This window comes from Brachypodium distachyon, chromosome 4 (assembly GCF_000005505.3).
Source record: "Brachypodium distachyon strain Bd21 chromosome 4, Brachypodium_distachyon_v3.0, whole genome shotgun sequence".
Classification (NCBI taxonomy): domain Eukaryota; kingdom Viridiplantae; phylum Streptophyta; class Magnoliopsida; order Poales; family Poaceae; genus Brachypodium; species Brachypodium distachyon.
In genome coordinates, this window is record NC_016134.3 from 3,999,520 (window position 1) to 4,014,373 (window position 14,854).

At 45.4% G+C, this 14,854-nt stretch overlaps 1 protein-coding gene across 2 annotated transcripts; it reads right to left on the reverse strand.

Moving 5' to 3' along the window:
* Positions 1–7,030: 7,030 nt before the first annotated feature.
* LOC100828314 lies at positions 7,031–8,607 on the reverse strand. Of its 2 annotated transcripts, none has more exons than XM_003575391.4 (2): positions 8,290–8,607; positions 7,031–7,769 (listed from the first exon to the last, which is right to left on the reverse strand). In XM_003575391.4, exons 1-2 carry the CDS (start codon positions 8,393–8,395, stop codon positions 7,198–7,200), a joined length of 678 nt encoding a protein of 225 aa, XP_003575439.1. In that variant the 5' UTR covers positions 8,396–8,607; the 3' UTR covers positions 7,031–7,197. The 2 variants fall into 2 exon arrangements, with proteins under 2 accessions (XP_003575439.1, XP_010237174.1); XM_010238872.3 differs by having other exon boundaries at positions 7,031–7,766; positions 8,290–8,605.
* Between the last annotated feature and the right edge of the window lie 6,247 nt (positions 8,608–14,854).

The following is a 14,854-nucleotide window of genomic DNA, read 5'->3' on the forward strand; positions in this document are numbered from 1 at the left end:
TCCATTTTGGTACAAATTCCTGCGAAACATGTCTAGGTCCTGTGATAAATTGATGTTTGTGAGAGGTAGGAGAAAATCGTTCCATGCCACAACTTAGGGACCAACAAAATATTTTCTAAAAGAAAAATTGGGAGTCCATGATGATTGATGATGGTGGTAGTAATTGGCTCCGCCTCTCTCATTCTTAGGTTAAGTAGTCCTCTTTGATGCGAAAATTGCTTACAATTTTCCCATGGCTTTCAATTTGTAGGAAGTTGTAAATGCCCTAGGCCCCTTGGTGTATCAAGAATTCAGATCTAGATAGTTTGTGAAAATTCTGTGTAAACACCAGTGAAATACTTGTGAAAGCTGAGAAACACTTCTTGGTGTGGTGGTGAAGTTGTGGGTGCATGACTCCACCCAACAGGCTTACAATCCTTTTATATAAAAAAAGAAATACTTGTGAAAGCTCCATGGAATGCAGCGATACATGATCCAAATTGTTTAAGTTTTTGTGAAACATTTATGGAATCAAAACAATTATTATAAATTTAACGTAGCATTTTTTTAGGACAAATAGGTTTTCCAGGAATTCATTGAAACTTGTGTGAATCCAAAGATTCTATGAAACTGATCTAAAACTGCTCCATTTTGTGAAGTTATCTGAAATGTGTATGAAATAGTTCTGAACCTGAAATGGTTTCACGAAATTTCATTGGAAAAACTGAAATGATTTTGTCAAATTTTATGAAACTAGATAGTTTGAGATTGAATGGTTGTCAAAATTTATTAATATTCTGAATCCAAATTGATTTCGTGTATATTGATCGAAACTTTTGTAAAATAAACCTGAATTGATTTTGTGGTAGGTCATAAATAATATTTGTGAAATCAGGTTCAACATGAATTAAATGTGTGAAATAATTATAGATCCAAACTAATTTTTAGAAATTCAATGAAACGGTGTAAAGCTGATTGGTTTGTGGAATTCATTGAAAACTTCTATGAAACCATCTAAATTTGTAACATTTCTAAAAAGCGAAGATGTGTGGGATGTGGGGCGACAAGTCTCTCTGCCGGGTGGAGCTTCAAGGAAAATCTCTTACCATCTATTTTTTTTGCATCAAATGATTGTCATAATTTGTTTACATTTACAACAATGCAATTTATCAAAATCAACCCAGAGTCCATGGTTGGTGATGGAATTTTACATTTATAACCTTATACTGTCATAATCAAACACAAAGTCCAATGGTTTCTAAAAGAGTAAAATACACTCACGGTCACTGAATTTGTTTTAAAGATTCTCAATTTAGTCCCTGTATTTTGGAATCCGAGACATACGGTCACTAAACTCGACGAAATGTCTCACGTACGGTCACCAGGACCTTGGACGTGGAGAGGAGGGATTTCTAGATCCCTCTGCACGCGTGCATGTGCCAAATTTCTAGGGATCACTCTGCATGCGTACGCACGGCCATGAGGATAGACGGAGGCACACGGAGATAAAATGAAGGGCCTCGGCGGGCTCCTCTAACTATGACAAGCAATGTCAAAACTCAGGAGGTGACTTTTCTTCAGCAAATGGATCAATTGATCGGCTCCTCTCACTGCTTTCTCATCTTCAAACTCAAACAAAGGAAAGAAAAAGCGACACAATTTCGTTCAGCAGGGCATTGGAGTTTGCATTGCCTCTTCGAAATGCAGTCATAGATCACTGTAACTCGTGTGCCATGCCAGTTAGACGCATTTGTGTTTGACATTGGGGCAGAGCGGGATGGGAAGCAGAGAAGTGGCGTCGCCTGGGAATGGAGCCACGAAGGGGAGCCGAGCCGCCTGACAGGGACGCAGCGGAGGAAGGCCGCGCCAGCGCCGGAGCAGGGCTAAACCGCCTGGGAGGGGCGCGCCGCCCGGAATAATTATTATCTCTACCCGGCCTAACCTTTGCCGACGGCCAGTACTTCACTGATCACTCACTCATGGCTCATTGGCTTGTTTTCTCCGGGCCCTGCTCCACCCAACACATGCTCTTCCCAGCCTCACATATTCACGAACACCTTAAGGACATAAGAACACCTGGGAGGGGGATGCTAGACGGAGCGGGGAAGGAAAGCCGCTGCGCCGGCGGGAAGGAACGACGAACCTACACCAACAGAGGCTGCAAACGCGAAAAGACGGGTGACGGAGGAGGAACTGTAGCACGCGGCAGCCATGCATGGAACCAGGGGGCAGCAACAGCGCATGCCGCTCCCTCTCCCAACAGCCATGGTTCGTGGCTGCGGTGGAGCTCGTTCACCAAAAATAAAAATAGTAAGGAATCTAAGGACCGAATGGCAAAATGCAGCGCTGACGTGGCATGGGGACTGTACAAATACGGGAGGGCGATCGTACGTGGGACAAGTTCAGTGATCATGAGCGCATTTTACTCTTTCTAAAACATCTTTGAACCCTGGACTAAAATATTTGTGAATTTTGACTACGACACTTTTGAAATTCAACTAAAATATTTACGAAACTTGATTGGAACTTCATAAATATTCCATACAAATTTAATAAAAATTTAGTTGAGTTTCATAAATCGGATGGTGACACATTGGTTATAATTTTGAAGAAGTGGTGTATGATATCTGTACCATCATCACCAACTGTAATTTAATAGATAGTAAGAGCAACTCTAGCTGTTACCGAAAACTATCGATCCGAACTGGCCAACAATTTTCAGTTTCGAAGAACGATGCGCAGAACCGAATCCGAATTCAACATCAAACTTTTGAAAAAACACATTCGCGCGTGAATAAAAACAGACATACATAGGAAAATCAACCGAGTAGTTCAACAACGTTGCATACAGTAGAATATTTAAAAACAAACATACATTGATTATATATATATATACTACGTCGTCGTCGCTGTCTAGCCGCCGGTGTGGAACTACTAGTCAATTTTGCTGCGCTAGATTGCCTCAGCGAGATCCGCCTGGAACTCAGCCCCCCCTCCTAGCAGCCTCTGTCGCCGCCGACCGCTCGGAGTCGAGCCACACCGCTTAGTAAGTGCCGACCTCCTCCTCCCGGGCGCGCCGGTCGGGTGGGCCGGCCCAAGTGCCCGACGCTAGGGTGGCCTCATCCGCAAGGTAGCGCTGGTACTTGCGCTCTGCATCGGCGCTGAGGTGCCGGTGTAGCAAGTACTTGCGCGCGTTGCGCCGCCAAGCCACGATTCGGTGGTGGCGTGACGCCTCGTCGTCGTCCCCGCCTCCACCTCGACCGCCGCTAGCTAGGGTTTGCTCGGCTCTGCGGGGAAGCGGCACGGCGGCCGGAAAGCACCATCTCAGCGATGGAAGGGGTTGCGGCGGGTGGGTTGCGGCTGCGGAAGGGTCGGCGACGGGTGGGTTGCAGGGGCGGAAGGGGCCGGGTGGTGGCGAGTTCGGAGTTGGATCCGAACCCACCACTCGGAGCGATACATATATGTTGGATTTTGGGCCGATTTGGGAAACCGAATTAGGTTTTCGATAAACGGTCCGTTTTCTGTCCCAATTTTCGGTCCAAAACCGAAAAACGAGTTTGGATCGGTTGTTTTCGGTAACTGCTAGAGTTGCTCTAAAGATATACAACTAGCTGTCCGCATGTATTTGGCTAGATGATGGCATGTACCGGAGCAGGTTGAGAAACTTTTGGTGAGCATGTTCCCGTGAAAAAAGAAAATTTTGGCGAGCATGTTCACCTGCCCCCGTGCACATTCTTCGAGCGTGTTGCATGGCACATGCCGGAGATACCGATTGTCCCCCATGTACATGCATCGGTCCGATAAATATTGCGAGAAAAAACCTGGATCGGTTCGTCGACTTTAACCATTGCTACTACAAATTAGCGTTGATGCCTCAGACAGCAAAAACGACAAAAACGGCAGGCGTCCGCTGATTGGGACTGACTTTTAGGAGCACGACGCCACCACTCCACGAGCACGGCGCATGACCGTGGCTTAGCCGAGATCTGGAACGGTGGCCCAACTGATATAAGAAATCAGTTTTGCCACAAATACCTTGTAATGCGGAGGAGTAACATGCATGCTAAATATACTATGTTTGCCGCACAACACCAGGCGACTTGCCTGCCTCCGTCAAGCACACCGCCGGCCACCTATGCGCTGCGCGCGCTGCTGAACTCTCCGCTCGATAGGGTTTGAGAATTGGAAACAAGTGTACTTGTGTTCGCTTCAGAAAATGATGAGATGAAGGTCGACGAAAAATAAGAACCATACAACGTACGAAATGTGCGAATAAGTCAGTATGTGAGGTGGTCTAGATTCTAGAGACTCAAGAAGATACCAATAATCTTAACACGGAACAACCGGGGTTGGCTGTGGGTTATATTTCTTTGTATTTTTGGGCTGAAACATGTATGGGTATATGGGTTCATGGCAAAATTTCAGGGTGGTCCAGCTTGGTATATGGGTATACGCAGAACCAAGAGATATGAAGGACCAAGGCTTCAAATTACTGATATCCGGTTAGGGGAAAGACGTCGCTCGATTCACAAGGATCATGCGTTTTTACCTTGAAGACATAGACCAAGATAGGAGCGAAATGCGCCATCAAACTCTCAGAATGCCTTTCTAGGCCTCTCAACTAATTGGAAATACGACCCCTCTATGGTCATATACAGCAGAGATATACGCAAGGTTGACATGACAAGTACCTGACTAGTGGGGCCCACTTTTTTACATGTTGGGGATGACCATTTACTCCAGCTCCTTCTCTCTCGCTTAGATGTTCTCCACACCGTCCTCTAGTGACCGGAATGGGAGGGCGCCCAAAAGCATGTTCCTTGAGAGGTTGAGTCGACAGACAAGGGCGACCCGACCCCCAAACTCCCCCCTCCCTGGGCTGTGAAACATCACGCAAATGAGCTCATTAAGACCATGTCATCTTTCTCACCTTGAAAGAAAGAGTGCCCTCTGGAGTTGTTGGAGAGGTTGGGTTCGGTAGATCTTGAGGCTGCTCAAGTCGGCGACGATGCACATCGGAATACCGTCGCACAAGCCATTGCAAGAGATGTTGAGGATTCCGAAGTTCTAGCAGTCGCCAAGGCTTGAGATATGGCGTCAGCGAGGCGATCGTGGTAGATCATATATACCTGCATGTGATTGGTGAGGTTGGGGAACATAGAAGGGATGGCGCTGACAAAAGGCGGTTACCAAGGAGGGTCAAGGAGGCCGAGGCCCATGAGCTCCTTGATGGACTCAGGGATCTCTCCGAATAGGAGGTTGTTCAAGAGGTACGACTGCTCGAGCCGCCAGAGCCGCGATATCTCTAGCGGGATGGAGTCATTAACCGAAGTGGTTGAGGGCTGCGCGCAATAAGAATTAGTGACAGGCTCAGGGCACTAGGTTCCAACTACACCAGAGTCTATGCCAGAATTTCTAACAGGCAGGCCACTAGGAATTTGGAAGGTACCAATCTTTCTGTTTTCAATTCTTTTGTTGTTCTTGATGATGATCAAATGCTTGGTAGAGCTTTAGAAATAGGCATTGATATAGATAATATGGCTCTAGACAATATACATTTGCTGCAAGACCTAGAGGTTGCTAGGCATAATTTGGGGGAAAAAGTTGAAGGAGAACCAGAGGGGATTCCTGGTGTGGTCATGCCCCATTAAAAGACCGATTCCCCAGGCTTTTTGAAATTTCCAATGATGTAGATTGCTCTATTGTTGACATTGCAGCCAAGCGCTGGCACCTTACTTTTAGGAGGTGGCTGGATGAAAATTGCCAGTATGATTACACCAAGCTAAATTCTAAACTAATGGGCATGAGTGTGAATGAGGAAGTTGACAGGCCTTTATGGAAGTGGTCTAAAACTGGAAAATACAAAAGTCAAATCCATGTATAATATGTTGACCAGTCATGGCCCAAATAGATCCTTCTACCATTTGTGTAAAGCCAAAATCCCCTTACAAATTAAAATTTGGTTGTGATTAATTTGGCACAATGCTATTGCCACCAAGGACAATATGGTTCGAAGGAACTGACAAGAGGACATTTCCTGTCGCTTTTGTTCTGAAAATGAAACTATACATCATCTGTTCTTCACTTGTGCTGCTGCTAGATACACTTGGGGGATTGTGGGGGTTGCCATTGGGGCTGGAACTAGACCATCTTGTTTTTCTCAGTATTTTCTTTGGATCACACAACATATCAGAATTAGTTGCAATTTGCAAATTGTTGGCCTTGCTGGGCAATCTGGAAATTGAGAAATTGAGCTTGTTTTGAGCACCGTTTGATTAGATCGCCTGCAGAGTTGATTTGCTATGCATGTGACTTTTTAAAATACTGGGCAGGGCTTCAGACTGGAGGTGAAGCAGATACACTGAGACAGGGAGCCAGGATTCTGCAAAATGAAGCATTGCGACAGCATCCGGCGCAAGCGGCGGTGGACGTTCCGAGGTTGCTGGGTAGAGCTGATGATGTTGTTGGTGAGATGTAACCAAGATGTTCCCAGGCTGGTTCTTGTTTTGGAGATGGCACTGAGATACTTCTCTGCTCTGTGAGCAAGTTGTTTGACGGCTGTGTCCGTCTGTATCATCTGGCGTTCTTTCCTGCTTCCTTTTTTAGCTTTTCAAAACACTTGTTATTGGTGCATGTTTCAAGACTTCTGTGTGCGTTCTTGTTAGCCTAGTGCGGCAAGTATGTAAAAACTACTTGGTGCGTGAACTTTCTGAAATGTCCGTTCCGTTATCGTTCGACAGTGGAACCCGGTCCTAGGGATCGTAAGGAAAAAAAAATTAATCGAAGTGGTTATTGGAACTAGAGGTTGAGGTTGACGGGGGCATGAGATGTCATGTGCTGGAGCCAGAGATGGCGTTATCCGAGAGGTGGAGCCATCAAAGCCTGTGCGCAAGAGTTCGTCAATGGACGACGGTATGTGGCCTCCTGAGTACGTCGCAAATGTATCAATTCCTTTTGAAGTTTTTCGTACTTGTTCATGCGTTTCTACCAATATTTATCAAAAAATAGTTTCGAAATGGATTGCTTTTTTGACGATGGCAATCACGCCCGCTAGACACAGGACCTTATTCTGGAAGATGTGCTTGTTTCGTTCTTTCCAAGTACAATGCAATATCAAGGGTAAATATATACCAAATACAAAATACAGCAAACACGGTATGGAAAAGCGCTCAAACCAGCAGAGAGACTGAGAGAGACGTAACCAACTAAGATGGCCCACTAGTGCGAATGTATTTTCTTCACTTGTGCGAGGATCTTCTTGGCTAGCATACGGAGCTGTTCATCACATTTGTCGCAATTCAGAATCCCCATCATACTTCTCGTGATTTCTTCCTCCTTTCTTGACATCTCGTGCTTCATTATTGAGGCCCTCTGAGAAGGAGAAGTATCATCGACGAGAAGCCACATCAGCTTCAGTGATGCTGCTGCTAGGCTGGACCATGCGCCATGGTCATTACGGTGGAGGTCGGAGCTTACAGGGGCCATGACTATGGAGAGCATACCAAATGACCTTCTCATGGCTCTGCGGTTGTTCCCGTCGGCAGCGAGCTTCTTGAGCATTAGAAGGGCATCCATCAGCTGCTGTCTGTAGTCAGATTTAGGTCTTCGCTTCATCTTGTTCACAGCGTCCGTGAGCATGTTCTTTCCGATGATGATTGATGGTTCATCGGCGCGCGCAGATATGGGGCGCAGGTATGCTGGGCAAACTAGCAGCTGGATCTGCTTAGGCCTGACACTCACATTTAGTAACTCCCGTTGCCTATGGCTCAGCAGAATAGCATGACGGTCTGCTGGGTTTCGAGCAAGTACAAAAGGAAATTAGTTGAAATTCATCATGGAATTGAACAGGGAGGATTCCAAACTCAAAGGAGTTATTAGTGTAAAGTAGGCGCAAAAAGCAGTTCTTTAGAACCTTAACGGAGAGAGGGGAAAGACAAATCATGCAACGAAGGCATGAAACATGTATAATGGATCCTTCAAACTAGCTAGCTCCCCTCAGTTCGTAAACACACATAATCTGAATCTCTGATGATTGGATCTACATCTCTGCATGAAGAATGATTTGGCGTATATATTGATGCCATATTATTATGTGACTTAATTAGTAGGACTAGTCCAAGTTTGAATCTCCACTTGATATATCCCCCAACCTGCTGATGACTGGAAGAATTTGCAAATCGAGCTAATTTGTAGCACAAAGTTACAGAGAGAGCACGCTCAAAAGATGGGAGGCAAACGAGGAACTGACATAACAGTTGGAGCAAAACCAAAGAAGTTAGAAATCAATAGTATCATAGCGAAGAGACTAACCAAACAATCCGGACGAGGGCTGTGACTGTGAGCAACCAAAAGTCCTCCTCGAGCACGGAGACGAAGCTACCGAGGAGGAGGATGGTGCCATCGACAGGTATCCCATTTTTGTTTAGCTGAATTGGGTTGGAAGTTGGAACGAAGCAAGCAGACCAACTTATCTGTACTTCTTGGCTTCCAACTGGCTTCGATCGGAGTTGGTAGTATGACCTGTAGACGCGAGATTAGATCTTGACCGAACAGTCCGAACCTACATCAAGGCGAAGTCATTTCTAATCAATCTGAACATCCAGCTCGTGTTTGTTAGCATCAAACAAGGGAGGCCTTATCCTTTTGTTTTCGTTAAACACCTCTTTTTTCTTCTTCTGGAGGACATGTTAATTTTTCCTTTTAAACAACTAGTATGAGGGCATGCACTTTAGTGTGCCGATTATGGGTGAGTTTGGCATCGAGGTGTAATACGATAATCTAACTTTTGCCTATTTTGTGTTTGGCTAGCCAAATTGTTTGTGCTTTCGTGAAACAGATTATAAAATAATTTCAGCACCGCAGAGTTCAGCAATGCCAAGCCGAGCCTATGTCTAAATACATACTACCTCCATCCGGGTTTATAATTAAGGTCTCTATTGGGTTTTGTGCCAAACTTTGACCAACAATTATACAAATAACATTTAAGATATGTATATAATAGTTATATCATTAGAAAGAGTTTTCCAATACGAATCTAATGATATTTCTTTTGTGTCACAATTAACTCATATAACTGATGTAAATTTTGGTCAAAGTTTGGCATTAAATTTGATGCGGGCCTTAGATACCCTGATGGAGGGAGTAACATACATTTTTACACAAACCAGTTGGGAAAATCAGTTTCGGATGGTTATGTGCAATCTCACCGAAGGGATCGGCGAAAATTTCTTGAGACAGCGGGAAACAGGGAAACAAGGCGGATGTTTGTGCTGTCCCGCACGGACGCGAGAAATCCAATCAACACTCGGTGTTCTAAAGTTTTCCGGAGATTGCACCGTTAGATCGCGATGAAATTTCACATCGTCGTAGTAGACAAAATTCTGCACAATCCCAATGAAGGGATCAGCGTAACCTTTCTTGATGCGTTGGAAAACATGCGAACAGTCAGATGTTCAAGCTGTCCCGTACTGTCGCGAGAAATCCAAACTACGCTCAATGTTTGAAGTTTTCCGGAGATTCCACCGTTGGATCACAATGAAATTTCACAGCGTTATAGAAGACGCAATTCCGAACATTCTCGCCGGAGGGATCGTTGAAACAGTGCTTGAGGCAGCGGATACCTTGCGAGAGAGAGAAAGAGGCAGGAGGAAAGAAAAGGCAGACGACCGGAGAGTAAGAGGATGAAGAAATAAAAACATGAAAAGACCATCTTACCTTTCTGAGTTTGAGGAGGGGGCGTATTGAATTAGGAGATTGGTTTTGATGGTAAAGTTAAGCATGTCCAATAGCTGCAGGTCCAGTATTCCACCCAATGCCTAGTTTCCACCAAAACTTTGAGTGAGGGGACATGAGAATAAAATGTGCTCCATGAATTCATTGGCATTGTCGTCACACACACATAGTAAATTTCATAGAACCATATTTTTTGGGGCAGCTCAGACGTCGAGCCACACTTAAGAAATATGGTTCTATAAAATTTACTCTCTCACAAAGAACACAACATTGGTTTCAACTTGTTTTATGGCCATACGAGATACATGCTATACTCCCGTTTTATGTCATCACACAGGACAGAATATTTGCCTTAACATAATCGGTGATTTTCCAGAGGCACTGACAGGCTGTCACGCACTCAGTACATCTGGAGCATCGATCGGCGTGATCTGCCGCTAGAAAACTCGCGGAGAGAACGTGGAGCCGTGGAGAAGTCAGGCGACCGCCGCGTCGGTACATGTCCATCGGCTAGGCTAGCTACTCGCGATGAACTAGGTATATAGTACGCTTCAGCCAGTCGATCGATCGGCTACCCAGCCAGAGAAGAGAAGCAAGTAGGCTTGAAAGGCTTCGTATCCATTACTGAGATGACAGATCTCTCTGACGATACTCGTAGCTCCCACGAGCTGCAGGTCCAGCCTGCTGATCAGACGAGGGGTTCTGTAGAAGAAACAGGAGTTTCCTTTGTGGAGTTGTTGAAGGCAAGGGTAGCAGACAACGACTTTGAGTTTTCTTCCCTCCAATTCCCTAAGACGGAACTGAAGATTCATCGGCTCCCTGCGGTCCTAATGGGTATTGACAACCGGTACATCGTCCCAATGCTGGTGCCCATCGGCCCATACCACCGCGCCTCACCCCACCTCCAGGCTCCAGGGGACGGAGATGGTGAAGGTGAAGCACGCCGCTGTCAGCCATTTTGTGATGGCCACTCAGACACTCACACGAGGGGGCTAATGGCTCATAACGAGCTCATGAACGGATTGAAACACGAAGGCGACCATGTGAGTGAAGCTTCGCTCATAGACCGAAATCGCCAGAAGCGATCCAGAGGGGATAGAGTGCAAAAGTGCGAGAACTGACTGGTGGGACCGCCTTTAATAGGTGCTGTCTTAGCGTAAGACCAAATCACGCCGCGTGGGACCCACCAAGAAACAAACGAACAGCGCGTGGGACCCGCTTGCTCACTCGCCACGTCGGATCGGTCTTCTACCTGGATAGCGAACCCTTATCTACTCGTGCCCGAATCCCCGACAGCCACTCCACGGGCCGCCACCGCTCAACGCCCATGCTTTGCGAGCTCCCCGCCGGCGTTGGCCTAGGATACCGCCGCCGCTCAGCAAGCTAGTCCTGCCCTAGCCCTCCAAGCGCTGAATCCCTTCATAGCGCCCTTTTGTCCTGCCCTAGCCCTCGGAGCTGCAGCCGCGCGCCCCATTCGGAGCGGCGAGGAGGTTGAACGTGGGCGGACGCAGCTGACCACCGCGAATCCAAGGGCAGCCTGCACCAGGTAAGTCTTCTCGCCATTACCTCTTCCATTTCACTCCCCAAATCAACCTCAATTTGGGATTTAGGTTTAGAATTTCCCCCAAATCGACGGTGCACATGAAACCTAACTCAACTCGAATACCCAAAATTGAAGTTGATTTCGCATGTAGAAGGATGCCGCGAAGTGGATCTACAAACGACGGGCACGCGTCGATGATGTCCTGGCTCAGGGATTCGGATGGAAGCAGCAGTGTTGGTACCGTGGACAAGGTGAGTTCTTTAAATTAGGCACCAAAATTCTATTCTATATCCGCAGATGGATTTGTCTATGTGAATGATTGCTCATATAGTTTTGTCCTTGTATGAAGTATAATGCTGGATATGTAGACCCAGATTTGCCCGCTTGACTTTTGGAGCATGAGTTCTATGATGAGCTTGTAGAGCTTGTGCGGCCTGTGGAAGAACAGGGCACGAATTCTGTTCTGCTAACGGAGATTGAGTTACTGAAAGCACTGATGAACGAAGAACAAATGAAGAACAAGAATTTATGTGGTCAGATGCTAAAGCTAGAGATTAATTTAGCTTTTTGTGACCAAGTGTTAGAGGAGCAGGATGCCATGTTGGAAGAAGAGAAGAACACCGAAGAAGTGAAAGTTTTAGCAGTGGCGTGCTTTATTGTTGCATTTGCTGTGTTTGTTCTGCTTATTTGAGCATTGTTCTGTTGTAGTGGTCCATTCTGAGTGAAAATGTTGAGTGTAACTGTCATGTCTGAGCAATTTGTGCTGCGTCTGCATGGGAATTTGATGTGGGGACCATTGTTGTGTTTGAATGGATTAGAGAGTCGGTACGTTCTAAAATATAATACAGGGGCCATTCTTACATAAGGGTTAATATACCCTACAACACGTGCATTAGTACTAGCCAAACGAAGAGGATCGAGCTCGGTTCGTCGATTCCTCTGCCCTATCGTCCCTGTCTCCATGTACTGCCTTCACCCGCCTTCAGTTGTGGCAGCGGCTGTACCAGTGGCACACGCCCCCGACCAGGATGAAGAACACAACACCTGCAACAACTGCCGCGACGGACAGATCAGCGTAACGCATTGGACCACCCAGATAAGCAACACGGACTTGGGCATCGTTGTTGTTGCCGTAGATGACAACACGTTCATCCTCTGCAAGTGTGGTGCCTCGTGCAATCCCACGAACCAGAATCCCATCTCCATCGTCCCGAACCTGCAAAAAAGAGATCCCGAAAGCACCAACAGCAGCGCGAAATCTTGTGAGTGCGCCGCCGCCAACATGGTTGTGGTTCATCGCCACAGTGGCCGCCATGGAAGCAACAGTCACCAACGCGGGCACACCGATGGGGCACAACACCGGCACGCCATTGATGTTCATGACGATGGCTAAGCCGTTCGGGCCCGGCGGAGATGGAAGTTGCGCGGGCACGTAGTGGTGCTGCTCCTCCTCTTCGTCCTCTGCCCCTAGAGGCGGCTCGGCACGGCGGCGTGGTGGTTGCGTGGTGTGGCGAGGAGGTACGGCTCGGCGCTGCTTAAGGACGGTGCCCGCACGGCCAGGCGTTGCTTCAGGAGCATGCCTAAGGATGCCGGCGAGGCCCGAGCAAGATGGCACCCGGGCGTTACTGTTTTTATCAGTATCGGTCCTAGCACGCCCGCGAGTGAAGTGGATTTGATTTAGTGAAAATTTGAACTCTAAATTGCAGTGCCACAACTAGCTGTTGTTCATTCGGAGGAAGCAAAACAACACGGAATGTTTCAAACTTGGTTGGAGAGTTCATGGGAGGCCCAAATGTGTTGTAGATTGAGAGGATGGAGGGCACAATACATTTTTCCGGTTTTGGGGCCAAACCCGATATCACTGGCTGCCATCAGTGCCGGTCGATATGAAACCGACACTGATAGCATTTGAAGTTTTGCTTCCATTTTTTTGTGCTTCGGCAAAAAAGATACGAAAATAAGGTTTTCAAGATACAAGATTTTTTGTGTGGTCACCTTATATGTTACTGGTTGTTGTCAAAGAGTTTCAGAATTTTTGGAACAACTTCATTATATTTCGTACTTATTTTGACTTTTCAGCATTTTTCGGTAGTAAAAGAAAAATCCCTTTTTTCAAAACATTTACCAGCAAAAGGTAATGTAAGAAATGTGCATTGAACACATTATAACCTAATAGACTGAAATACACAGGTTCATAATGAAAATTAGATGTGTTAGACCTTGCATAGTGTGATTTTCAGTTTGGCTGAATTTAAAATAATGTTACTAATATGAAATATTTGCCAGATTTTTATGAAATTTTGCAAGTGTCAATATTTAGTGATACATTCATCACATAAAAAATTGAGAGCATTATCTAAATTTCACAATGTACTTCATGTACAAACCACCACATGCTCCTGAGGTATTTCTGAAACACCTCAGGGAGAGGTTGGAGAAATGAACTCATTTTGATATTTTGATTTCAAATTTTTTTCCAAATATTGTGAAATTTGGCACACTAAGCACATTTGGTATGCATAGCATGTATGCAAAAGCATTTTCAATTTGGAGGTGTTTTCATTTTTTTTTGAATTTTAAATTCAATAAAATTTGATGTGTTGGGGCTAAAATGATACCAAATACATGATTTCAAGTTGTGTAAAAGCTATTGGAAGTATGCAAACATTGTTAGTACTTGACTCGTGCAAGAAAAGTTCAAAAAAACTTTTGACTTTTGCGGATTTGAATGGATTTAAATCCTGGTCAACGCAAAGTCAACTTTCTCAAATGGATTTCAAATTTTACGAGTGTTTTTAACTTTTGATGTAGTTACTATTGCTGCAATCAGAAATTAATTTGGAGAAGGTCGAATTTTGGGGGTTCTTCCAAAATAAGCCACTTTGCATCTGGTCAACAAAAGTCAAACTTCTCAAATGGAGTTCAAATTTCACCGGTGTGCTTAACTTTTCAAGGACATTCCATTTTTCCAATGAAAAAGTGATTTGAAGAAGAGTGAAACTCAGTAAAATAAGCCTCAAATAATATACAAGTGCAAAAAATAGCACTACAAGTTGAAATAGCACTACAAGTTGAAATATCAGTACAAGTTACAACACAGTACAATGAGTACAACAAATCTGAAATAATGTTTGAAGCTGATGGAATACAACTCAAATCAAGCCTTCTTATACAACATATCAATGGTGGCGGTCCTCTTCCTTTTCTTCGAGGTGCAGCTGGTGGTTGCCTTCTTAGTGGAGCTGGTGGCTGCCTTCTTCGTGGAGGTGGTGATGGTGATTTTCTGAGCATTTCTGACGGTCCTTGGCTTTGGGACATAGGTGGTGATTCTCATGATAGTATGCCGGGGTAGTTCAAAGTCATCATCTTCACTGCTAGGAGGTGCAGTTTCTTCAGTTTGCATAGTACCTTCTTCAGTTTGCACAGGGGCTTCCACGGTAGATTCAGTTTGGACAGGGGCTTCTTCAGTTTGCAAAGTAGCTTCATTTTGGACAGTGGCTTCAGGTTGGATAGGGTCTTCAGTTTGGATAGGGGCTTCCCAAGATTCTATAGGAGGGAGGGGCTCTTCATCAGAGAAAGAGTCTTCTTCCGAAGTTTCTT

What these genes read in the sequence shown, in the direction of transcription:
- LOC100828314 (XM_003575391.4), bottom strand. Translation starts at nt 8,395, where the DNA reads ATGGGATACCTGTCGATGGCACCATCCTCCTCCTCGGTAGCTTCGTCT. An exon ending in GCCCTCGTCCGGATTGTTTG is followed by an intron (nt 7,770 to 8,289) that starts GTTAGTCTCTTC and finishes CTCGAAACCCAG; the next exon opens with CAGACCGTCATGCTATTCTG.